The sequence below is a fragment of the Antechinus flavipes genome, chromosome 6 (genome assembly GCF_016432865.1).
Source record: "Antechinus flavipes isolate AdamAnt ecotype Samford, QLD, Australia chromosome 6, AdamAnt_v2, whole genome shotgun sequence".
NCBI lineage: Eukaryota > Metazoa > Chordata > Mammalia > Dasyuromorphia > Dasyuridae > Antechinus > Antechinus flavipes.
Window position 1 is genome coordinate 36,933,150 of NC_067403.1, and position 27,746 is coordinate 36,960,895.

The 27,746-nt window shown below is 37.0% G+C and overlaps 1 protein-coding gene across 6 annotated transcripts in view; it reads left to right on the top strand.

The window, feature by feature from the left end:
• Positions 1 to 8,997, top strand: part of DCUN1D4 (defective in cullin neddylation 1 domain containing 4) — a 77,774-nt gene extending 68,777 nt beyond the window's left edge. For all 6 annotated transcript variants that reach the window (XM_051967587.1, XM_051967588.1, XM_051967590.1 and 3 more), the window contains 3 exons: positions 1,580 to 1,684; positions 5,271 to 5,373; positions 5,464 to 8,997. In XM_051967587.1, coding sequence (XP_051823547.1) covers positions 1,580 to 1,684; positions 5,271 to 5,373; positions 5,464 to 5,519 — 264 coding nt within the window. In that variant the 3' untranslated portion in view covers positions 5,520 to 8,997. The remainder of the gene's footprint in view (positions 1 to 1,579; positions 1,685 to 5,270; positions 5,374 to 5,463) is intronic.
• Positions 8,998 to 27,746: the final 18,749 nt, after the last annotated feature.

The following is a 27,746-nucleotide window of genomic DNA, read 5'->3' on the forward strand; positions in this document are numbered from 1 at the left end:
ATCTGTTTGTACACAATACCATTCACTGTGAGAAAAATGACTAGTGAGTGATCCGAGGAATAAAACTGTTTGTGGATTCTACTTAGTAGCACGCTGTTGTGCCTCCATCATCTTCTTTTGAAATTGTTAAGTGAGGTGCACACATTTCTAAATTGTTAACTTCATTATGATGAAATTCAGTACCATACTTAAGAGCTTGGGGGTTTTTGGATGGAAAAACATGAGTTATTATTTAAAATAATTACATTATCTTATCAAGATGCACTAAGATAGAATACATTAAAATTTTAGAAAATTAGAATACATTCGAATTTTTTAGAAAATTAGTTGTTAATTGTTTCAGATGCAGCATCCTATATTTCATATTGCCAGAAAGCTTTATCCTTTTAGCTAAACCCGAAGTCGGTAAACTTCTAGTTCCTGCAAGAGCTCAATGTTTTCTTATACTGACTACCATCTGAACAATATTTCATGATGATTCATACTCCTCGGTAGATACTGACTTTGAACAAATCGTTTAACAGAGTCTTGACCCTTCTATTATTTTTCTAAGTTTTTCTTTAGTTTTGATTCTAAAAAAGGTGACTTATGGGACAGGGGAAGTGAAAGAAAAAGTAATCATTTGCCAAAATTATAATGGAGAAAAGAACCAAATCTTTCTTATGATTTCTAAGCATACGTGCTATCTTTTGGGGTTTTCTCGTGAAACATAGCCACTATATCTAACTTGAAATATTGTATTTCCCATGGTCATTACTTACGGAAATATGTGTAGAGCTGCATCTATATGGCATATATATATATATATATATGTAAAGAAATTTATTTGAAGAGGAGGTATAATATATATATATATATATATATACATACACACACATACACACACTCCTTTTCCAGAGAGTGGATACATGCAGTTCTCTTGTTTGTAGGCTCACTTGTTTGAAGAGAATTTCCAGAGACCTAAAATTATTATTCTAGGGTGGTTTGCTCGTTTAATTTCAGTATATGTAATATAATAGAATGTAACATGGAAGATAGCTAGTAAAGTTGTAAATTTGACTTTATGGAAATTCATTCCTTAAAAAATAATAGCTCTCCGTTGGTCTTAGAGCACCTCAATCTATTTTAAAATATCAAAATAGTTTTATTTTGTTTTTTATTTTTGTTAATAAAGCCAAGTATCAAGTAAGAGTTAATCACTTTGTGATGATTCTGGGATTTCTTTTCCCAGTGTTTTCTGGTGTGGATTTAATTGATTTGGATTCTTAGTTTGATTATTTTAAAAAATGGCAGTGTTTTCTGGTGTAGATTTAATTGATTTGGGTTCTTAGTTTGATTATTAAAAAAAAAAAACCCAACCATATGCATACAAATTTTATTTCCTTATGAAATTACAATTTTCCATAATAATTCCTTTCCCCTCACTTCTTTTCTTGACCTTTATTATCTCTTGTGGTTTTTGTGATGTTTGTGATAAGTGAATAGTTCTCAGTTTGTTTTAGATTAAATAGAAGTGTTGGTGATTGGAATTTAGAAAATTATTCAACTCTCTCATTCACATTTTTTTTCTGTTAAATAGGAAAAGGACCAGAGAAGCCTAGACATCAATACTGCCAAATGCATGTTGGGACTGTTGTTAGGAAAAACCTGGCCCCTTTTTCCAGTATTCCACCAATTCCTAGAGGTATTGAATGATACTACTGAGTGAAATATTTATTTGCCTGTTAAAAAGCCAATTGTGTATTTTATTTGTTACATTTTACATAATTATATTATTACCGTGTTTTAAAGTTAATGCTTATGCTATAATTGGTATCAGTTTTTTGGGCCTCATGTTTTAAATTAAAAAAAAAAAATCATAGCAGTAGTACATTATAATTATACTGAAATAATCTTAGATGTAAATAATTTTTCCCTGGCTTATTTCCCCTCATTTCAGAAATTCTACTTTTATTTAGATTTGTTTTGAGCACAGTAAAAATTTGCCATTTACCTTTTTGTAGTCTTGATTGAATTTCATTAAGTAGTGACTTTTTTTTTAAATTTTAGACCAACCTGCATGCTTACCAAAATTGTTAAGACATTTATTTAACAGAGACAGCATGAAGTGATAGGATAGAGCCTCCTTACAAATCAAGAAGGCATAGGATCAATCCCTGCATCTGATACATGTTGGTGTAATCTTCCAACAATTCCTCCAGCAGAAGCATCAAACCCATGAAACTGGACAGCATAACATAGAGAATGTTAATTTGTGGTTTCCTAAGTTAGTATGAGGCCAGTAAGAATCCATTTCTGTTTTGAGATTGACACCACTGTCTATAGCATTGAAATGCTAAACCAAAAAAATCAGCATATGTGTATACAATATTTTTTAATTTAATATATTTATATAAATATTATAATTAATATAGTAACGATAAGTAAATATAATTTAATAATCAAATTTTATGTGAATTTATAATTTATATTTAAGTATAAATTTAAAATTTTATATAAAAGTAAAAATAATAATATAATTAATATGTTTAATTTTCTTTAGTTAGAAAATATTTAGTATTTTTAAATCTCCTTTAATATAAAAATATTATTTGATTATAATTTCTGACGCATTGATTATAGAAGTATCTTCTGTTGAAAAGTAATTGTAATAGCCGAAATGAAATCCCAGTACCTTCTTACCAAGAATCATTTTTAAATTTTGAATCAAATATGTTTACCTATTTCCCCCTCCCCTTTTTCCATTTCCTTTGCATAAAGAAAAAAAACATTTTTATGAGAAGTTTTTTGCAAAGATTTTCTGAATAATACATAATCAGTAATAACAAATATCACATTTGAAACAGTAATCTGTCATTTTCAGTTTTTTTAAAATTACATGCTCATCTTATGTTTTCATGAGCCCTTTTAAATAAAGCACCTTAGAACTTATTTTATAGGAGTCTAGGAAATTGCTGATGTTAAATTAGTATCTTTTCTAATGAGTGTTATTAACTCTTCTTTTTACCAAAAGATACTAGAATTCTTTTAGAAATATGAAATGTTTAGTTCTTTGAAAAATTATTGTTTTAGCTTACATGCAAATGAAATCATGCATGCGAAATGCTTTGTATATTCACATAAATTTTTATTACAAATAATTTGTACCAATTCTTGTTGAAAAGTAGTGCCAGCAAAATGCAGCCTGTGTTTATGTTATGATGATAAAATATTCCTTGCTAAAGGAATAATTATCTAGAGGTTCTCTAGTCATTAATATTAATTCAGGCGTAAAACAGGATGACTTATACTCCCCTAAGGTTTTGCTGCCATTGTGGAGGCTCTCTAGTCCAGTATCCAAATAGAAAAGGGAGTTCCCAAGATGGTGGTGTGGTCTGGAGATGATATTGTGCCAGTTTGATTTCCACCAATATGGAATGTTGCAGGATCTCATTTGGGAGAGTGAATGGAGTCAGAAAGACCTGAATTCAAGTGCTGCTTCTGGCTTATTTATTGCCCTTGTGACTTCAGTTACTTAATTCCTCATTTTTCCACACAGAAAGGTCATCACTTTGTACCTGGAGAAAAATTTTTATCAATTGGATTTTCCTTAGGATGGAAAAAAAAAATCGCCATTCTGTGGCTGCCATAAGTCTAGTTCTCCACGTTGAAAAGACAAATTAGTATCCGAGCGCCCCTGATTGGTATCCTGTTCCACGTGCTTCCTCAGCTGGTGACTGGAGAGAGAGCCCACCCAGAATCCTCCAGTAAGGGGAGGGTACCCAAGCCCACCATCCCTTCATTTCCTATCTAGGCCCCTGTCCTTGACTACTTCTTCCCACCCCTCCTTTTTTTTTTTTTTTTTTTCAGATTTCTTTTGTTCCTATCCTCCTTCTCTTCTCCCATTAAATTGCAAGCTCCTTGAGAGCTGTCTTTTTTTCTTCCCTTCCTTTTTCCTTCCTTCCCTTCATTTCTTACTCTTAGCACAGGACTTGGCACATAGTAGGTGTCTAATAAATGTTTATTAATCGACTGACTGTTAGACATGTGTACCTATTGAGCCGGTTAATCCGTCTGCTATCTTGGGGAAATGTCAACCATGAAGATTGAGTTTAGATCCAGAATTAAATAGGAGGAAGAAAACAATTCAAACATATTTTCGGTATTTCCAAGTTAATAAAAAACCCATTGTCTTTACACTTATGGACCTGTAGTCTCCTGGAGATACTGTATGTAGATAGCTAAATTATGAAATACCAGCAGTCAAAATGGAAGATTGTCTTATGTGCCTTTTGCCTGTTACTTATACTTTTTATACATTTTGGTAGCTTATGTGTCTCTGATTTTAATGGCTAAGAAATATATCTATTACTGGCTTCATGGCTTGTTTTAAAGACTATTTAAGCATTGTGGTACTGTGTGAAAAATAAATCACGAATATGAGCCTTTCCTCACTTAAACTTTTTCTACTTGTAACCCCTTTTTCCCCCAAAATTTTATACAACTCTGGACATAAAGGCATACAAATCAAACATTTACTGATAATAAATCATAAGGAAATTTATTTTAAAACAATTCCTTAACATACATATAATTTTACCATTTGTTAAAGATGAAAAAGCAAATTTACATGTTAATAAGATGGATGTGCTTATTTATTTTTACATAAAGAATTAATCTGCTGAAATACTTGATGCCTTTTATTGTTGATCAAGTTTTTGTGACCTCCTTCTACAGTGTTCTACAACCCCAGATGGGATCATGACCCACAGTTTAAGAAGGTTTAGTTTAGATGATTCACCAATGATCCTAATACATCGTGCTCTTTAAGGTTGTGCCTAGTTATATATATTTGATTTGTATATACCTTTACTACCTTTTACTACCTTTGTGTACCCGGTTCTAGCTGACAGTATACCTGTGTAAATATCTTCCAACTTGTTGGCAAGCCATGCTATACATACTTAGGAGGTAAGAATATTCCTGTATGAATCTCTTAACAACTTAGGGCTGAAGGATATGAATTTTCCAGATTCTCATATGATGACTGTTAAAGAAATCTGCACTTTCCCCCCTTCTTTGGAGTCTCTTTGTATTTTTGCCCTGAAACTATCCGTCAGCTCCCTAAACATCACTCTTGTTCTGTTACGTAGTCCTGTTTAATTTGGGCCTAGCGCATCTTCAATTTGAATCCTTGATTTTAATATATGTATATCAGAAAGTTTTTCCATGTAGTCGTTGAAACAGTTTCTAGTTCTTTCATGTGTTGTCCCTTTTTTTCTTTTTAACAGCAATCAAAATATAAAGTTATAAACAAAGACCAGTGGTGCAACGTGCTAGAATTTAGCAGGACAATTAACCTTGACCTTAGCAACTATGATGAAGATGGAGCATGTGAGTACAGGCGGGGTGCATGCGTGGTTCTCCTCCGTCCTCTGGGAAACATTTGCACAAAACGTACTCTCTCTTTTTCTCTCTCCGCAGGGCCAGTGTTGTTGGATGAATTTGTGGAGTGGTATAAAGAGAAACAGATGACATAGGAATTTAACTATGCACAGCAGCTCAAGAGTCCCTGTTAGCACAGTTCTGTCAACCATTAGCCATAAATTGCTGTTTGTATCAAAGCGCATGCTGCTTTTCTCACCCAGTGCCCCTCCTGCTGGGAAGTTGTGGTGTTTGCTCTTAACAAGCCGACTACGCTTGCTGTGTAGCATTGTCCTCTTTGAAGGCTGCTTTGCATTTTGTATTTACACTACAGATTGGTGAATTTGCCAACGTCTTCACTGTGATGATGTGTATATTGCTGTTTAAATTTTGTATATGTGTATAAAAAAGCTTCACCTAGAGATTATTTCTGCAGAAATGTATTGTAAAAATAATTTTGTGGCACATTTTGGTCACTTTTTTCAAATGAATCTTTTATTTCTTTATTTGGTCTCAAATGTAGCATTTCAGAAAACAAGACTCAGCTCTTTGGACATTGTTGCCGTCAGCAGCCATTGCCAGTGTAACATTTCTGTTGAAGAGGTCGATTGTTTTGATAGGGGAACGAGCGTCATTTCTTCCTTCAGCAGCACGTGCCAAGTGGCACTTCATTTGAGTAAACTATTGGCCTTTAAAAATGGTTAAAAGTGTAATTATTTGGATACACGGCTGGAATATGCCACAGATAATATCTACTTGGCACATAGAGTATTGGGTTGTTCTGTTTTTAAACATAAACATCTTCAGAATTCTTTTATGTTTAAAAAAAATGAAACCCTGTAGTATTTTCGAGAGTGACACAAATCAGCAAATTAAAAATATGCAAATACACACAAAAAAAACGAGATTGGGGCTCCTTTAAATTGCCTTTGGCATAATACTCCCTTCCTCCTCCACGACACTGTTTTCCTTTGGCTTATGAAGAAAGTTCAGGCTTCTGTTGTTTCCTAAACTACTAAAATGAAAATTGATGTTCTCCCTCCATCCGGAATGAATGGTTTTGTTGGTGATCACGATTTATCTACTCCAGCCAACTGTGGGTCATGGTTTGCTTTTTTAGTTAGGCTTTCATAGTATCCAATTTTCATTTTGTTACGTAATTAAAGAATGATATCAAATAGTGAGGATTTGTTTTTCCTTTTCTTTCCTGCTGGGTTTTTCCTGGCAAAACGTTCATTGCAGGCAATGGATGTTAAACCACCAGCATTGGGTTAAATACACACTTATCTTTTAAGTAGGGACCACTCTTTTTGGTGACCGAGTCATTTGTACAGCAAAGTTTTAGCCATTATTTGCCCAAATGAGGAAAATTAGAGTGAATGGAATGGTACCTTTATATTTGCATTTTATGTCTTGTTTTCTTTGCCTTACCCCTTCTTACGAGAAATGTAGATACCAATACTTATTTCTCTAGTATATCTGGTGCTAAATAATGCAGTGTCCCCTAGGGTTTTATGAAAACAGAAAATTTTATGGTTGTTTGACAAAAATCAATCTATTGGTGCATTTGAACAAATGAAATGGATGCAGCTATTAATGTGCTATCAGCAGAATCCAAGACCAGGCAGGTAATTAGAAGCAGTTTAAAGTTGGATGAAATCTGCTAGCAGCGTTTCTGCACACACGACCTTCTTCCCTCCCTCCCCCCCAACCTTTAGATTAAATGTGAATTTTTCGAGCTGTATGAAATGAGAAAAAAAGCACACAGGCATATTCCTCTACACTACTGTGTCACGATTTCTCTGCTAACAATGGTCCAGGGTTTTATATTTTATTTGAACTTTCTCTTCCCTGTTGTAATTCAGCCACCAAAGACAAATTATATATGTATATACAGTGTGTGTGTGTGCATATACAAAATCACGTTATGGTGAAAATGCAACTACTACCTTTCCCACCAAATAGAAATGTTTGGTTTGCTGTGAAATAAACACACATAGAAGTTTCAAAAGCTATATAATGACTAAGCATACCTGACTGTTCCTTGTTTGTATACTCACATCTGGTCATTTCTTAGTGCCAATTTGCACAAGATAATTAATAACTGTGAGTGGATTATAAAATGTTTATGACAAGCAACCAATATTAAATCCAATGTTTTGAAAGGATTTTTGTGTAAATGTACATATTTCAGTGGTATAGCCAGAGGGAAAATAGAAATATAGAGTACTGTTTTGATTTTTTTTAAATCCCATTAAAACCACTTAGACCACATTTTAGAAGTAACGTCTCATAAATTTGATCAATTGTGGTTCTTTTAAAAAAAGTAAAACACAAAAGTCTTGGGTTTATTTTGTTATTTTTAAATGTCAGATTAAGAATCTGGAGAATAAAAAAATACTAAATGGCACAATTCTCAGAATATAAAAAATGTTGCGAAGGGGAAATTGCCTTAGGAAAATAATTAGGCTTTTTTTTTTTTTTTTTTTTTTTTTTTTTTTAGCAGTAGAGAGTAGAACTTGAGAAATTTGTTAATTATGTATGGTGTTTGAAAACATGAAACTCAAGGGGCAACCAAAATCTACACGCTTAGAAAATCCTGAATGATTTTCATTTTGCAGATTTTAAACTTTTTTTTTTAAATAAACCTTTGGGATTATTTGATTGGAGATTCCTTTTCTTCCCCCTCCCCCCTTCTATCTTAATGTAGTTCGTTTTAAGAATAGAGAGGTTATAGGAGGGATGGGATGCTTAGACTTTTTTTAAGTCTCTGTCAACTTCTCTCTAGACTAGGTTGATATTGACTCATCATAGATACCATCAGATGGTTGTTTAGTGGCTTATGCCAAAAGATTAGTATATTTTTCCTCCTTTATTTCCAACAAGATCCTCAACTCATTCTTCCTCATGATATTTGAACACTCCCATACAAGTGCTCACAGGGAAATGGAATGTAAAGTTTAGGTTTACGTTGCCACAGTGGTTGGTCAGAGGTTTCATTATTATTAGATTCTTTTAAAAAACACCTGCTGAAATGTTGTAGATGTTCTTGAAGCATGAGCTACTAGTTAAACAGGTTTTTTTTTCCCCTTAATCTGAATAGGAAAACCTTTACACTTTTGTCCAACTTAACAGATTTTTTTGACCTCCAATTTCTATTTTAACTGTACTTTTGAGGTTTATACAGAAAGCTTTAAAAATGAGCTTGTCTCCCGAATTTTAATTCTTACAACTACTAAAATACCTCTGTAAGCCTTATCCTTTCATATGTTATATGATAAATGTATAGAATTCATCCACCAACGGAAGTGTTGGTTGTCTGTAAATGAGACCAAAATGTGGGTTGGTTTTTGTCAGAAAATAATTTCTACTGAAGGTTACTGCTTGTTACACGGACAACAGTTAACCGATAACTGTGAATGCTTTTATGTCTTCAGTATTTGCGTTACATCCATGAGGTGTGCAAGTCTTGTGATTCACCGCCTAACTCTCACGCCACCTAACAGGACTTCAGCAGGTTGGTTTTAGGTTTTAACGGAGTTGATGTAAAATGATATTCCCACAAATAAAAAGTATTTGTGTTTCGTTTCAGAAGCTGTGTGGTTTTATGGCTTTTGCTTAAAAAGTTCGCCAAGATGTGTGTTAAAAGTGATTTCAATTACATTTGCTTAAAACGTTTAATAGATAAGTAAGTTTATCCCAGCAGTGATTTCCTCTCACATGATAGTAGAAAGAAGATTGGATTTGGTTTCTGTAGATTTGGATTTAAACTATCTCATTGCTATAAGTTATTCAACCGCCGTGTGAAACAAAAAAGTTGCACTGGACAACCTCTAGGTCCCTTCTGATTCCCAAGTCTGTACAGAGATTACAGGGCTGCATCAGGAAAACCTGAGTTCAGCTCTGGCTTCCCACACTGACTAGTTGTGGAACTCATGGCAGAAGTCACTTGACCTGTGCTTGCCTCAGTTTCCTCAACTGTACAATGGGGTGATAAAGATGAGGATCAAAGGGGAGAGGTAATATTTTTAAGGCTCTATGTACAGGGCTTACCACATATAGATGCTTAATGATTCTATTTCCTTCCCCTCTCCCCCAATCTGGTAGAAGCGTGAACATTTTAGTTTTACGAAATCTAAATGTTCTCTCCCCTAAAATGATTCTTTCCACTTGAGGGTTTGTTTAAAATGTCAATATGAGCTATTTAAAGCAGAACCATCATTTCATCTTTTGGGGAAATTCCATCTTGCACTTTTTCCTATTTAAACTCTTTGTTTTTTCATCTGAAAACTATTTTCTTTGATGCAGCAGTGTCCTGTCTTTTCGTTGATCTTCCTCCATCAGAGCATCACAGGTTTCAGTCATCCTAGTGGACACCAGACTGAAAATCTGACCTCCTTTACTACAAGTGTATGTTCTGACTGAGCCTTAGCATCTTGAATGTTTTCATGGCCCATGCCATCTGCAAGCATTCATTAATCGCTGCGTGCTTGATCCAGGCAAAACTATCCCTGCTGTCAAGGAGCTCCCATTCTTCTGGGATCCCTCCTCGCATGTGAACATGGCTGTGAGGTGGGAGGTCTGTATATGGGTGGGTGGCCAGCTGGCAGGCGGAGGTCAGAAAAAATACTGGGACTGGTGTCCAATGTGAGGAACAGCATGTAGGGGTAAAGGGGCAAAAAGAAGGAGCACTTACTAAGTGCCTGCTGTGTGCTGGGCACTGAGCCAAACACTAGATAGCACAACCACCCAGGAAGTAGGTGCCCCATTCTGTAGTTGGGGAAACAAGTGGCTTGTCCAGCGTCACATGGCTTGTCTAGATCCGGATTGGAACTTGGTTCTTGACTCTAAGCTCAGTGCTCTATCCCCAGCTGTGTGCTGGCCTGGCTGGCCACTAGGAGCGGAAGGATAAGGGGCAAGTCCATCGGAGGGGTAGGAAGGATCCTGGGGTGAAGAAGGCCGACCAGGGAAGTTGGCGAGTGTTCCTACATACATTCAGCAGGAGTGACGGGTTCTTTAGGGAAGTCACTTTGTTAATGGAGGAGGGCTGGGAGGGGGAAAACTGGGCAATCTGTGGGGGGAGGGAGGGGCGAGAGTGAAGGGGGGCAATGGCGGCAGCCCAATGGGTGCTAGGCTGGGTTTGAGACTAGGAAGACTCGGGGACGAATCCTACCTCAAACACCTGGCTCAACTTGGCCTCTAACATAGTTTCTTCATCTGAAAAATGGGGATAATAATGTCAAAGGGCCTGGGAGGATAAAGTGACATGACATCAGAAGCACTCTGGAAACCATGAAAATGCTCCATAAATGTTAGCTGTTCTCAAAGAGTACAACTATGTCCTTGCTGCAGGGAGGGCCCATTTGAGACTGGGTAACAGTGAATGCCATCAGCAGTTGGCCACCTCCGGATCCAGTGGGAAGCGGCTAGGAAAGGAAGCAGATGGGAGCCGTCCCAGCTTGTGGCCTGGCCAGGTCTGAGCAGCAGCCAAATGAGAGGGCTCGGGCTCGGTGGAGCTGAGTGGCTGGCTCACCAAGAAGTGGAGACTGGCAAAGGAGGAGCCCTGCCCGGAGGGCCACACCCTGGGTACTAGTCCCAGGCCCCCCAGAACCGTGCCAGCCTCCCGCTGCCTGTCATCCCTGAGCCAGTCCATGGGGTCCTCATGACCACTGCTGTCTGGCTCAAATAGAACGGGGCCGTTAGCCACACACGAGTGTCCCTGTGACTGCATGGTGCGTATTAATATTTTAAATATTTCCTAATATTTTAATTGCGTTTGCCACACAAGTGTGCTGTAAGCAGCGTGTTAAACATCTCTGGTCTGGACCCCTGAAATGAGGAATACGGGGCCAGGACCCAGTAACAACTCTATTACAGCCACCCCTAGTAGGGAACAATGCATCCCTCACTCTCCAAATCAGTTAAGCCTTACCATAAATACATCTTGGGGGCTGGGACCATCCCAGCCAGATTTTCACTGGCTCACAGTAAGGATATGCACTATGTATTTAAAATATTCTTAGCAGGGACCTGTAGGTTTTACCCAAGTGCCAGAGAGATCCTGGCCCCCAGGAGGTAAAAACAAAACAAAAAACTTAAAATTTCCCATTTGATCTTTCCTTTGAGTGAATTTATCAGATTGCTCTGTTTTCTCATCGATCATGAAAACTCTCAAGATGACAGTCACTTCTTACCAAGCTCCCATCATTTCTGCTTTTGACTAGTTCCTTCTTATTGGTCTATATCAGCTCTAGAGCAGTTTTCCTTGTCGTTTCCTGAAGAATGAAATGATCTTCAAATCGAGTTTTTAAAAATTTGCAAAATTATGCAGACATTTGTTTTATATGACTGTACACATTTGTAATGGGTTTTATGTTTCTTGCCTTCTTAAATGGGTAACAGAGGGGGGAGAGAGGGGTTAGAAGCTGAAAAAAAATTCTAATAACCAGCTGCTCTTCTACTCAAACTCTGGATGATAGACATTTTCCCTCACAATTACACCTTGCCTTAGCAAAGGCTTGTGGTCCACTCTACAGATCTCCCACTGCTGCTGCCAGTATTTTCATTCTTCCCTGATTAACTTTCTATTATATTCCCACAGTGATTATTTCACCTCAGGTTGCTTACCCTAACCCCTTCCCGTCCTAAACAGAGGGCTTTGTCTCCTACTGTGCTGGGTAATAGAACCCATCTATTGTGATCCTCTCTTCTTCATCCCCTTCTTCATCCCCCTCAGTACATTCCTCCTTTGCTCTTTGGTGAAGGGCTGGTACTTATCAAACTCAGCCCCTCTTTTTCTTGCCTTAATCCCCCACTGTCACCTTCAAAACCTTTTTCTTTTAACTATAATTCCTCTTCTTCTCCCCTCCCTCCTCCCACTTCTGGACCCTGTCCTTGGTATGTACTGCCTCTATCCCTACTGTCAACAACATACTCAGGTTTACTTCATCCTTTTGTTTTTAAAGACTTCCCTTGACTTTGTTACTATCTTACATTATTATTTTATGTGTCTCATCCTTTTCATGGGCAAAATGTCTCGTCCCTTTATTTTATGTCTCATTATGTCTCATGGGCAAACTCCTTTTACAAAAAGCTTTGTCCTCTCTCGCTCTTCAAACCCTCGCAATCTGGCTTCCAAATCTAATGGTTCAGTGTAGTCACCAGCCACCTCTTACTTGCCAGACCTACTGGCCTCTTCTCAGGATTCCATTTTCTGCCCTTCCTCTTCCGGACACACTCTTCCCTGGATCTGATATTACTTCATCATCTCTGGTGTTTGTGGTTTGTCCTTCGATCTTGAAGACCACCAATGACATCAAGAGGGTATGTCTTGGCTTGAAAGTGAACTGGATTTTAATGAGGCAGATCCACTCTCCTCCACAGGATTCCAGGGTCATGACATAGATCAGGGTGACTGGTGACGGCTCGGGAAGCAGCAGACCTTGGCCTTTTGAAGCTAAGATTTTTCTCAGTCCTAATTTGTCCGAGGGAATGGTGATTCAGAGATTAAAGACTAAAAAAACTGAGGCAAAAGATGGCTTAGTTTGCCTTCACAAAAGAATCAGTGTGGAGAGGAAAGACCCTCCAAGTTTCTAGCCAGAACAGAAGCAAATGCTATTTATACTCATTCCAAGCCATCAAAACATTACAGGCAAAGGAGGCTTGGGCTGGGACTTGTCATTGTCTAGTCAGTGAGCTAGAGTGGTTTGGGTTTAAAAACATAGTCAAGTAGCTCCATTTGAATCCCAGTGGGCTTCATCACAGCCTGGTTTTTCAGATGTATAGTTCCAGAAATCATAAATGAAAACTACATGAGACAAGAGTTGATTTTCCAAGTTTTTTTCCCCTGAGGCAATTGTGGGGTCAAGTGACTTGCCCAGGGTCACACAGCTAGGAAGTGTGAAGTGTCCAAAGCCAAATGTGAACTCGGGTCCTCCTGACTCCAAGGCCAGTGCTCTATCTACTGCACAATCTAGCTGCCCCTTAGATGTAGCCATTTTGATTTTGTTGTCTTCCGAGTGTGTTTTGATCTTCTTTGTAACCACAGTCAAAATCTTTTTCTGTTGCTTATTTTGTAGGCTTATTCTTCCTTGATTTTAAGCATATTAAAGTGGGGCTCTTTGGAGCCCCAGGTTGGGGGCGGTGCTGTCCCAAGGTTCAGATTTTTTGTCCAACTCTTTAGGGATCTGTAAATTTTCAGTTCTTTCATGGTGGTCTCAATGGGAGATTCATGTGTTCTGCTGGTCTTTGAGCAATCACAAGTACTCATTTCAGTCCTGGAACTATAAGGAGGGTCCCTACTCCCTGTGGTTGCAAGGCCCAGTGTGCTTATACTCCTTGCCCTGGGACTTTAACCCAGATCTATGGGCAATGCAACAAAGTCCGTCCCCCAGTGCCAGCAAAAAGTCCCTGACCGTTTTTCAACCTCCTCATTGTCTGTGAGCTAAGAGTTCAAAAAGCCACCACTACCACCACTATTCAGTCAATCTTGAGGGCTACTGGTTTGGGAGCTGAGGAGAGGGGCAGAACTGAGTGGGCACTGCATGCCCTGGAGTGTGTTCCACTCTCACCCCAGGGTAACCAACCTTTCCTGCCTGTCTTCTAAGTTGTATTGGGCTGTTAAATTGTTTTTATCCCATCCTTCCCTCTCTTCTCTCTCTCTCCCTCCTTTTCTTCCTTCCCTTCCCATCATTCTTTTATAAGATTTTGAGTTCCAACTTTTCTCTTCCCTCCCCAAGATGGCAAGCAGTCTGCTATAGATTATACCTGTGCAATCTCGTAAAACATATTTCCACATTAGTCATGTTGTGCAAGAAAAAACAGACTAAAAGGGGAAAAGATCAGACTCCATATTTCTTCCCTGGATGTGGATAACATTTTCCATCATTCCTCTGGAATTAGCTTGGATCGTTGTGTTGCTCAGAAGAGTTAAGTTTATCATAGCTGATCATCTCATAATGTTGCTCTTACTGTGTACAATGTTCTCCAGGTTCTGCTCACTTCCTCATCAGTTTATGTAAATCTTTCCAGATTGCTCATCATTTCTTATAGAACAATAGTATTCCATTACATTCATGTACCACAGATGTGTCCAGCCATTCCCCACTCGGTAGATATTCCCTCAATTTTTCAACTCTTTGCCACCATGGAAAGAACCGCTATATTTTGGAACAAATACCTTCTTTCCCCTTTTTGCTTTTTTGTGGTTTTGGGAAGTGATATTGCTTAATCAAAGGGTGTGCGTGGTTTTATAGCTCTTTGGGCATAGTTTGAGATTGCTCTGGGGAATTTTGGATCAGCTCATAATCCACCAATAATGTAGTAATGCCCAGCATGTCCACAGCTTCTCCAGCATTTGTCACGTCCCCTTTCTTTCTGTGCTTTTCCTGGTGATCTCACGAGCTCCCCTTGGATTCCACTATCTTTACATATGTCAATCCTTGGCAAATCAATTACAATTATTTGAGCTTCTGGGTTGTCTAATCTTTAAAATGAGGGACTTGGTTTAATATAACTTTAAAGGTTCTGTGGGGTCTGGGACCCTATAATTGTATCCAACTCCTGATCTCATTCAAATCTAAATCCAGGATCCTGTTATTCTCCTCACTTAGCCCTTATCTCCCTCCTGAACTTTACTTGTATATTCCCAACTACCTGGTAGACTTCACCTAGACATTCTAGAAGTATCTCAGATTTTTGAAACAGAACTTGTAATTCCCCTCTTTGGACCCACCCAATCTTAAGCCTCCCTCTTTGTCTTAAGAAGCCACCGTTTCTGCCCTTTTTCACAATTGCAGAATTTTTGAGATTCTCCACTCTCCTTCACCATTCTCTCCTCTTTCTTTTACTCCTACCCAATTTGCATCATTTGCTACATAAGACTCATTTGTTGTGCCCTGCCTAGGAAGTTTCCCCTTCTCACCTGGACTACTAAAAGTCTCCTTTGCTTTTAGTCTGTTCTCTCACTAATCTCTTCTCCACACAGCTTTCAAAATACTTCCTAAATCTCAGGTGTGAACTCATCATTCTCTTGCTCAAGAATCATTGGTGGCTCTCTCTTGCCTCTAGATTGAAATGCAGACTTCCTTCTGTGACGTTAAGATCCTTCCCAACCTGAGTCCAGACTTTCTTTTCTATCTTTCAGACATTTCACATCATTCCCCTTCATCTGTTGTCTCTTCTAACCTTGCCAGCCTACTCCTTATTGTTCCCTGACCTTGACATTTCATCTCCTTCCTGTATCTCTCTCCCCAGACAACTCCCCTATGCTTGGGCACATTCCCTCTTCACTTTGCTTCTGAAACACACACACACACACACACACACACACACACACACACACACACACACACACACACTGATAGAGAAAGTGAGAGAGAACAGGAACGATGAGCAGCTGCCTTCTTTCCCTCCTGATGCAGTCGTCCTGATCTCTCTCTGGCCACTGAACCCACAGGGCTCTGGTGACTTTGCCCAGCCCTCCCTCACTTAAATCCAACTCCTTTGTATATCAAGGCATCTCCTCCCTGATGCCCCGTCCTCTTCCAGAAGAAGTCCAAAAAAAAAACAATGCCCAAGTGCTAAGACTAGGGAAATACCCTTTGAGGTATTTTCAGCCTGAAGCTGGAAAAGGGGATATTTAAAGGACACTAAAAAGCACTTTGAACATTAGGAAATTTATGCTCAGGACAAATAAAGAGTAGTCAAAAATCATAAAATGACTCCCATAAGGAGAATAAGGGTTCTTGAAAAGTACTAAAAATAAAATTATATAAATGTAAAGTCTTTTTGAAGGCAATAATAAATATATATTCTACTATTCTGCAGACCGAATAGAATCTATATTTCAATGTGATTTGGGGCATTGAACTTACAAAAAATGATGTCATAGATTTTTGGATTTTTAATCCTTGACCTTCTTTCTATTTTTGTGAACTGTTATTGAAGATATGGTGAATTAAGGAGATTGTGCATTGAAATAAGCACAAAAAGTCAGGAATATATTTTAATTGGACAAATCCCAGATTTTCTTAAAATAGAAGTTTCAATTATTAGAAAATTATGTCAAGAGATAAATATGTATAGTCATATGTATAAATATGTAAAGCTCTGCACTGACCATATTCAAAAATATACCTTTGAATTCAACACCTCTTGTTAGAAAAAGGGTAGCATGTCCACCATTTGTCCACTGGAGTCCTATGTAGTCAGTCATTGAAGAATTGACCATAGTTTTTAAGTTTTTCAAAGTTTAAAATGCTTTAAAATGCTGTAGTTCTTGTTACTGTATACATTTTTCTCCCAGTTCTCACTTTTTTCTGTCAATTCATAAGTCTTTTACTAAAACATGTCCTGATGGTGAATGGCCATAGTCAGACCTGAATATATAATCTGGATTTTGTTTGTTAGGAGTCAAAATAGTGGAGAAAACCAGTATTTGGAGTCCTTGAGAAAAGAACTTTAGAAGATATGATCCTTGTCTTCAAGAGTGTCATATATTTAGAACTAAAAGAAAGAGACCATGGAGTCCAATCCCTTCCATTTACAGATGAGGAAACTGAGGCTCAAAAATGGTCAATGATATGTGCAAAGTCACAGAGCCAATAGAGACTTTTCTTATGGCTGTAAAAAAAATGATTCTGTGGGGAAATGTCTTTGTTGTTAGGATAGCAGTAGGGACAGTATGAATAGTTTCAAAAGTGGAAGATAAACATACCTTCAAAAATAAGCTAACTAGTCCAAAAGTCTACCTCCTACTGCAAACATTCATTTAATAGATTTGGTTCCCAGAATTTCATACTCTGTGTGTGTTTAAGTTATTATTTTAGGTTTTACTTAGAAATTGTGAATCTTTCTCATCCTTTATATTTATAATTTATTGATGTACACATCAATCTAGAACAACAATTGAAAGTTGAAACTGGAGATCCATTGTTACAAGGAAGTAAAATTTAAAAAAAAACTCATTTTACACTGAATCTCCTGTTCTTTGAAAATCTTTTTTCAAAGTGCTTTCCCTTTGTCCCATTGAATTGTGCCCCTTTATAGACACCACCTGAAGAATAAGGGATCATGAAATCCTAGCGGTGAAAAAAAGTAGTTCTGAAGGAAATCTTTCTTTGACTCTTGTCTTAGAATTGCCTAAATTTGAGTATCTGAAATTATAAAACCAATCTTCTCTAGGGTATTTATCCTTATACTTGGGCCCCTAAAAGAACTGCAGCTGTACTCATTACCAATGAATTAATAGATACTCACAAGATTACAGCCTATCTCAAATGTAGAATAGCATAGAAACTACCACATCTTTCCTTTCTTTACTGGGGTTCTCAGTCAGTACTGCTTATTTCTGTTTCATTCATCATTTGTGACTCATTATGCATCTTTCATCTTGAGGGTGAACAGGAATTGGAACTGTAGCACCGGTTTTACCGCAGAAGCTGCCTTTCGCTATTAAATAAAAACATGTTAATCAGTGTACCTTTTTTGTATGAGTCAGATTGCTTGGAAATACTTAGTTTTTTGTTACCACCAAATCCTAGAGCCCCCAGTCTTTATTCCCAGTGTAATCATTTGTCCACAGATTTTTACTACCCATTCTCAGTCACTCTGCTTAGTTCCTGAGCCTTCTTCCCTCTTATTTAACACTATTTGCTGAGTCCCCACCTGTTTGTTTGGTCCTGGAGTAACAAAGTTTAATGAGCAATGAGCACCAAAAACTTTAGAAGATATGATCCTTGTCTTCAAGAGTGTCATATATTTAGAACTAAAAGAAAGAGACCATGGAGTCCAATCCCTTCCATTTACAGATGAGGAAACTGAGGCTCAAAAATGGTCAATGATATGTGCAAAGTCACAGAGCCAGAATTTAGACCTTAGTCATAGTATCATAGATTTAGAGAGGGTAGGGCCTTAAAAGTCAGAGGCTAACTCCCTAATTTTTCTGTATTTGAACTTGAGGCCCTATTCACTGTATCTTGTGGTCTTTAACACTATGCACACATGATATAAATGATGGAAGTGTACAGTGGAGTTATAAACCCAATTGTTCAGAAGAGAAGAGGAGGTCCCTTTTCACTGGGGGAGATGGAAATCTTCATGGGAGAGCTGAACTTGAATTGGACTTAATAATATAAATAGAAAAGGGGAAAGAATTTCCTCCATGAAGTAAAAGAATCTTCTAAGGCTTTCATTCTTTCTTTTCTTTTCTTTCTTTCTCCTTCCTTTCCTCCTTCCTTTCTTTTTCTTTCTTTCTTTCTTCTTTCTTTTTCTCTTTCTTCTTTTCTTCCTTTCTTCCCTTCCTTTCTTTTTTCCTTCCTTCCTTCCTTCCTTCCTTCCTTCCTTCCTTCCTTTCCTTTTTCCTTTCCTTTCCTTTCCTTCCTTCCTTTCCTTCCTTCCTTTCCTTTCCTTTCCTTTCCTTTCCTTTCCTTTCCTTTCCTTTCCTTTCCTTTCCTTTCCTTTCCTTTCCTTTCCTTTCCTTTCCTTTCCTTTTTTTCTCCCTCCCTTCAATCCTTCCTTCCTTCCTGTCCTTTCTTTCTTCCTTCCATCCTCTCCTCTCTTTCTTTCTCCTTCCTCCCTTCCTTTGTCCCTCCATTCCTCCCTTCCTTCTTCTCTCCCTTCTTCCCTTCCTTTCTTTTTTCCTTCCTTCCTTCCCTCCTTCTCCTTTCTTCCCTCCTTTTATTCCCTCCCTCCCTCCTGCCCTTCCTTCCTTCCTTCCTTTCTTCCCTTCCTTTTCTTACCTAACTTTAATCATTGATTGACTGTTGCCTCAGTCAAACCAAGACCTGTCCCTGACCACCCATGACAGGGCCTCCACCACAGGACCAATGTGTTAATTGCTTTCCTCTCTTTTTCTTCACATCACGATTATAATTTTGCAGTCAGTTGTGTCCGACTCTTCCTGACCCCAACTGATGTTTTCTTACAAAGATACTATAAGAATTTGCCATTTCCTTCTCCAGCCATTTTACAGATGAGAAAACTGAGGCTAGCGGAATAAGTGACTGGCCCAGGGTCACTTCTAAGTGTCTGAGGCTGGATTTGAACTCGGGAAGATGAGTTTTCCTGATTCCAGATCTGGCAGTCTATCCATCTTAGCTCCTGATGAAGATGCCAGTCCTATCTGATTTTTACCTCTCAAGCCTTTTTTCATTCATACATTTCTTAGATGACATCCTTTATTCTGCTTATCATTTCTTAATTCTTTGCCCGTGACATGTCATCGTATGCTCTTGCCCATCACACACCTCTCCATTAAACCTTGGGGCGATCCTCAATCTCAGTTCTTGAGAGTCATTAATGTACTCTGACTCAAAACCATTAACAACAGTAGAAGAAACTCTACAAAAATGGGTTTCTTATTAGACTATCTCTTCCTATAAAAACACTTATTAGATTGATCAGCATAAGAAGTTCAGGATTAATTTAGCAACACAGCTTTAACTTGGAAAGACTAATATCCAAAGTAGGATGCTTAATGAAAGAGTAACTGAATTTCTACTCTTTCTGGTTCAGATTTCCATTACTACAGTTATATACTAGGACCTTTTTTTCCTAGATTTTCTTTTTGTGAGTGGGTTACTTTTTTTTTTGCCTCTAACTGCCAAGAAGATGAATATTCTGTAAGAAATGGAACTAAGAAGTAAAACTAAGGCCTTCTCTGTATCATTAGGAACCTTCCTGAATACCAACATTTTTCAAATTCAGCCTATAGATCATAGGATGATAAAACTAAAGATCAGGAGTTATAGCTTCATAAAATAGCAAGAGCCTTGGACTCTTGGATACACAGGGTACCTTGTACACATCACATACTCTGTCCTTGTGAGCAATTCATTTCACTGCTTTGGGCTTCTTGGATCCTGGACTCTATCTCTAGTGTCCCTTTCTGAGCAGAAATTCTATAGTTTTGGTAAGATCGATCTAATCTAATTGAATCTAATCTAATCTAATCTAATCTAATCTAATCTAATCTAATCTAATCCTCTCTGTCTCTTAACTCTTCCCTCAATGCTCTATACAAAGGCGGACACACACACAGAGCTCAGACAGTATTTTAACAACAATTGCTTCTCACTCCAGGGATTTTGGGTGCTGTAGTACTGTGACCTGGCTCCAAGGGCTGCATGATCAACCAATTAGGAGGTGGAAAGATGGATAGCCTGCTACCTCACGGTGATAATCAATCATGGGTTATGTTTCCAACATATCTATCCTTATGCCCCAGCATCTCTACATTCCTTCCCTCCTCCCACTATGCAAACTCCCCACTTTCTCCATTCTTAGATTCAGAGCCTCTCAGGGCACCCCAGCAGTCATGGCAATGGCAGCGTATAAATACCATTGGGAACTCCCTCTTAACTATCAGAAAATAATCTTAATCTTCAACAACCCACTCCCATAAGATAAAGATCCCATATATTCAATCACTTGCTAAATCTTCTTTCTACCTCTATGTATCATAGTGTACATCATTAACCATCCCCTATCACTATTCATAGTGACCCTTCTGGCTGAGAGGGTCTTATTTTTATTAGGTCTCCCCTGAACTTTTGCAAGTTTCCTATTGAATAGCTCTGACTCGAGTCTCTTCTGGCACCTATTTAATTTCCATACAGCTGACAGGGATTTTCCTAAAGCATATAAATCTGACCATTTTACTCCCCTACTCAATAAACTTTAGTATAGGAGAACATGATATAACTTGTAAAAAGTAAATATATACATATTAATACTTATTGAAAGATTTTTCTGCTAATGGAGATGTATGACCAAAGCAATGTAGAGACCACTAAGCCCTACTTAGAACAACTAGTGCCTGATTAATAGTACCTCCTATAAACATTTGTAATAGCTTTTGTATATTGTCTTGTTGGCCCTTTTCCTGAGGCTGCCCATTTCAAGAAAGTGTGAGAATATTTCGGGTAGAAAAAAAAGGTAATTTAAATGAGAATAAACCATTCAATTAACCAACATTTATTATGCATCTATTATAGGCTAGACATATATATATTTTTTAATATTGAAGTGAAATACACTGTCACTTCCTCTATGGTAGTACTAATTCTGCCCTCTGAGATTATGTGAAATCAGTCTAATTCTTCTTCCTAAATCATATTGTATGAATTTATAAATGATTATATTGTCTTCCTGATAGAAACTATTTGAGCTCATTTCTATCTTTATATTCCAGTGCCTACCACAGTCCCTACCACACAGTAAAAGTTCAATTCACTGATTCCCATTTAGTCATTCTCAGCTCCTTAGAGGATTATAGCAGTAGTCCAAGGAATTTGCTAACTTTTTTTTTAATGAGACCTTCAGCAATAAATAATTGCCCAATTATTTTACAAATATATTTTTCATTCTGCAACAAATTTGTGCATTTTTGAACTATCCTAGATTGTTTCAACAATGATTCATGCAACAATATTTTTGGTGTTTGTGTGATGATAATTTGTAACCACTTCTAAGGGCAACATATTCTTGAGGTTTCTTGTCTTCAAACTGTTTCCAAACCAACACAAGAGTTTGACATTCTAGCACCAACTGATCCCCAGCAGATAGTCAGACAATGCTAATTTTTGTTCTACACCCCGTATCAGTATAGCTCCATCATTACCTATATCAGCATAGCTCCATCGTTACCCTGTATCAACATAGCCTCATTACCCTGTAATCATACTTTAATAGCTATGTAATCATGTGATGAAGATATTTGAAGGTTTGCCTTCCTCTCCTGCAAACGTCAGGCTATTTGAAAGCTTTGTTGAACATACAAATTACACGCCATCTTGAAACCATCATGGACAATTACAAATGTCCTGCAGAAACAAACCTCAAATTATTTTTTATTGCAATACTGAAGCTATTTTCCAGTTTAAATGGATTCTTCATTTATGTTACTATTTTTCTTTCTGGTGGATTTCAGATGAATTAGTTGGCAATATGGATTAGTGGTTCAGTAGAATTTTTATGACACTGTAGCCAACATGACAGCCATAGACAAAAAAAAAAGACACATTTGAAGAGATTCTTTCCTTATGAAAGTTGTTGTATATGTAAACATGTTAAAAATGATAAAAAATGAGCCAATATATATGAACTCTTAAGTAAATTTGCTACTCAACACAGCCATTAGCCAGTAGACAAATATTTTGTATCATTTACTATTTATTTTTATCAGTTGCTTAAGTGACTAAAAATTAAAAACTAAATTTCCATCTCTCAGCAAAAGAGTTTAAAAAACTCCCCTATCAGTTTTCATCACACTTGTGTGAGAGCATTTTCAATTCTTTCTTGTTTTTACTCAAAGTACAGATATAAACTCCAGGAAACAAATTCAGGACTTTGTTTCTCTGAGTTTGAGCCATATGTTATATACTTTTGTTCAAATAAAAATGCCAAACATTGAAATTAAGTTTATATTTGATTATTATATCATGTCAAGTATTCTCCAATATGTAACTTCATTTAAAATTTTATGTTCAACAAAATCTGTAAAATAAGAAACAATGTGAAGTCTTTCCAAAAATAATAAAAATGAGGTTTTCCTGGAATACTTCCTGGACTGCTCCTTTATAGAATGTTCAATATAAAACATTATAATTAGTTTTAAATGTTTATATTTAGTTTTTATTCATAGATAGAATAAATTTTATTTATATTAAAATGATAAACATTTATAATTTGGCTGGGGGGGGGAAGCTATCATTGTAGTTATTTTAAACATTTAGTGAATCTTTCAAAAAGTAGATGCCTAGCCCATAATAGATGAATAATAAATGTTGATGAATAGTTTATTCTCATTTAAATTACCTTTTTTCCCCACCTGAAATATTCTCTCACTTCCTTGATAATTCAACAAATCCACTTTCTTCAGAATTGAACTAATCAATAAGCTTTTATTAAAAACTTACTATGTGCCAAGTACTGGCCTAAACTCTTGGGTTTTGAAAGAAAATAAAAATAAAAATAGTCCTTTTCTTAAAGGAGTTTATATTCTAATAAAAGAGACAATATACATCGATCAACATGTACTTGATAAATACTGTGGGAATGAAAGGAAATGGAGAGATGGGAGTGGGACATGGTACCAAAAGGTTTCTTCAGCAGGCAGCACTTACAGCTGTCTTTTTTTTTCCCCCTCCAGAAAACTAGTCTAGACAACTGTGGGTTTAAATTTGTGTTGTTCTGTGATGTCCTGTTTCCAACTATGGTATGTGTTCTCCATCCCAGCTCTCATCCCCAAACAGACATCAAGCAATTGAAGTCCAAAACTGGTATCTTCTATAGATATACCCTGTTTTAAGACAAATGAAGATACTGATGGATCAATAGTTATAGATATCTGTAAATAATTGATATTTATATAGGCATTTGAGGAATGTTAAATATATCTAGTGTGTGTGTGGGAAACAAAGAGGAGATTGTTTACTTTACAAGAAGATTCACTTAAATAATGAGCTGCCTGGGAATGTTTGTCTTTGTTTATATATCATTATCCACTTGAAGGATGGAAATCAGAGAAAAGAGTTGAATGAATTTATAGCTGTTGTGCTCTAAGTTTATTCTCAACGAAAAATGAGTCAGAAATGAAGATAAAGCAGTTCTTAAATGAGGTTAGTCAGGAGGGAAATATTAGTTTTACAAAAATTCAATTTATCTGTGACTTTTCAGGAGCACATTATCAATTATATAAAGTGAATAGTGCCTCAGTTATTGCTATATTCCTCTGAGAGCACCAAGCAAAGCTCTGTGCCTTCCCAATTTTTCAGTGTCAATCTCTTAATTACATAGAAAGCAAACACCTTAAATAATGATACCTAAGCCAAGGCGTTTTATCCCTCTTCCAACGATTTGTGGCTTCAATTGTGATTATAACTACATGGAACAATGGTTAGGACCCTGGTTCTGGAGTCCAGAAAACTTTGGTTTAAATCCACTTTCACATCAGCTATGTGATCCTAGGCAAGTCACTTAACCTCAATTTTCTAATCTTTAAAATAGGATAAAAACAACTCTATCAGAGTTGTTTTGAAAATTAAATGAATTTATAAAGCACTTTGTATATCTTAAACTGGCATATAAATGTTAGTTGGGATGATGATGATGGTTCTCTCTCCACTAATAATTTTATACATTTGCTTTTGATGAGGTAAGTAATATAAGTATTATGATTCCCATTTTACTGATGAGAAAATTGAAATTAAGAGGTTGTAACTTAGCGTCATATAGCTAATAAGTGTAAAAGGGAAAATTTTTATTTTTATTTTTAGAATATAAGATTATAGATTTGGAAATGGGAGAGAACTTAGGCTTGCTTCCTCATCTGGGGAAGCTGAAACTCAGAAAGATTACAGTGATTTGTCTTAGCATACACAAGAAATAATGGCAGAACTCAGATTCATTAAATTCAAATTCAGTTCTATTTCTATTGCATCATTATTATCTCCAATTCCAGCTCTCCATCCACTATGTCATGGAACAAATTGCAACCCTCTTCATGTAATGGGTTGTTGTAGTTGAACAATAACAACAACAATAATAATAATACAATAAAAAATTAAAAATTCATGACCTGATGGCTAATTTTCCGGTGATGGGAGTGGTAGGACCTTTACCAGCTTTGGCTTTGAAGATCCAGGGTCAACTCTATGCCATGACACGGGGCCCCCCATTAAATATTTCTGTGATTTACAAATTGACTATATTGGTGGCCCACGTAAATCAAGAAATATGAGGGGGAAGGATTGCAGGGGAGAGGAGAAATAGGTTTTTTAAAATAAAATAATAATAAATCCTTAATTTGGTCATGAATACAAATAGAGGCACTGTGGTTTAATGAATAAAGAGCTGTCTTTCAAGTCAGGAAGAGTCAAGTTCAAGAACTGCCTTTGGCACAAATTGTCTATGATCCCAGCTTGGCAAATTATTTAACCCTTCAAAGCTCCAGGCAACCCTCTTGGTAAAGGAAGTTCTTCTCTGGGAGCTTCCAACACCAATGAAATCACATGCTTAGTTTAGTTTTCTTTTTAAGCTAAATGGACATATTTCTTTAAAATCTAGACCAAAGGATACAAACAGACAATTTTCAGATGATGAAATTGAAACTATTACCACTCATATGAAAGAGTGTTCCAAATCACTATTGATCAGAGAAATGCAAATTAAGACAATTCTGAGATACCACTACACACCTGTCAGATTGGCTAAGATGACAGGAAAAAATAATGATGAATGTTGGAGGGGATGCGGGAAAACTGGGACCCTGATGCATTGTTGGTGGAGTTGTGAACGAATCCAACTATTCTGGAGAGCAATCTGGAATTATGCCCAAAAAGTTATCAAACTGTGCATATCCTTTAATCCAGCAGTGTTTCTACTGGGCTTATACCCCAAAGAGATACTAAAGAAGGGAAAGGGACCTGTATGTGCCAAAATGTTTGTGGCAGCCCTGTTTGTAGTGGCTAGAAACTGGAAAATGAATGGATGCCCATCCATTGGAGAATGGCTGGGTAAATTGTGGTATATGAATGTTATGGAATATTATTGTTCTGTAAGGAATGACCAGCAGGATGAATACAGAGAGGCTTGGAGAGACCTGCATGAACTGATGCTGAGTGAAATGAGCAGAACCAGGAGATTATTATACACTTCGACAACGATATTGTATGAGGATGTATTCTGATGGAAGTGGATTTCTTTGACAAAGAGACCGAACTCAGTTTCAATTGATAAATGATGGACAGAAGCAGCTACATCCAAGGAAAGAACACTGGGAAATGAATATGAATTATTTGCATTTTTGTTTTTCTTCCCAGGTTATTTTTACCTTCTGAATCCAATTCTCCCTGTGCAACAAGAGAACTGCTCGGTTCTGCACACATATATTGTATCTAGGATATACTGCAACATATCTAACATATATAGGACTGCTTGCCATCTAGGGGAGAGGGTGGAGGGAGAGAGGGGAAAAATCGGAACAGAAGAGAGTGCAAGGGATAATGTTGTAAAAAAAAAAATTACCCTGGCATGGATTCTGTCAATATAAAGTTATTATAAAATAAAATAAAATATATTTTTAAAAAATCTAGACCAATGATTTCATCAACATAGAGAATTCTTAGTGTGTAACTCATCAATGCAAATGGACAATGTCTTGGTTGCATGAAAATAATTTGTTTTGTTTTGTTTTGTTTTTAATTCCGTGGGCTAATATCTTAACGTGCTGAATTGATCCTCTGGGACTTATTCTTAACTTGTATGACTTGAGTACAACTGTATCAGTCAAACAACAAGCATTTTTTTAAAATTTTTATTTAATAATTACTTTATATTGACACTCGTTTCTGTTCCGATTTTTTTTCCCTCCCTCCCTTCACCCCCTCCCCTAGATGGCAAGCAGTCCTTTATATGTTGGATATGTTGCAGTATATCCTAGATACAATATATGTTTGCAGAACCGAACAGTTCTCTTGTTGCACAGGGAGAATTGGATTCAGAAGGTATAAATAACCCGGGAAGAAAAACAAAAATGCAGATAGTTCACATTCGTTTCCAGTGTTCTTTCTTTGGGTGTAGCTGCTTTTGTCCGTCATTTATCAATTGAAACTCAGGTCTCTTTGTCAAAGAAATCCCCTTCCATCAGAATACGTCCTCATACAATATCGTTGTCGAAGTGTATAATGATCTCCTGGTTCTGCTCATCTCACTTAGCATCAGTTCATGTAAGTCTCGCCAGTCCTCTCTGTATTCATTCTGCTGGTCATTTCTTACAGAACAATAATATTCCATAACATTCATATACCACAATTTACCCAGCCATTCTCCAATTGATGGGCATCCATTCATTTTCCAGTTTCTAGCCACTACAAACAGGGCTGCTACAAACATTTTGGCACATACAGGTCCCTTTCCCTTCTTTAGTATTTCTTTGGGGTATAAGCCCAATAGAAACACTGCTGGATCAAAGGGTATGCACAATTTGATAATTTTTGGGCATAATTCCAGATTGCTCTCCAGAATGGTTGGATTCGTTCACAACTCCACCAACAATGCATTAGTGTCCCAGTTTTCCCGCATCCCCTCCAACATTCATCATTATTTTTTCCTGTCATCTTAGCCAATCTGACAGGTGTGTAGTGGTATCTCAGAGTTGTCTTAATTTGCATTTCTCTGATCAATAATGATTTGGAACACTCTTTCATGTGAGTGGTAATAGTTTCAATTTCATCCTCTGAAAATTGTCTGTTCATATCCTTTGACCATTTATCAATTGGAGAATGGCTTGATTTCTTATAAATTTGAGTCAGTTCTCTATATATTTTGGAAATGAGGCCTTT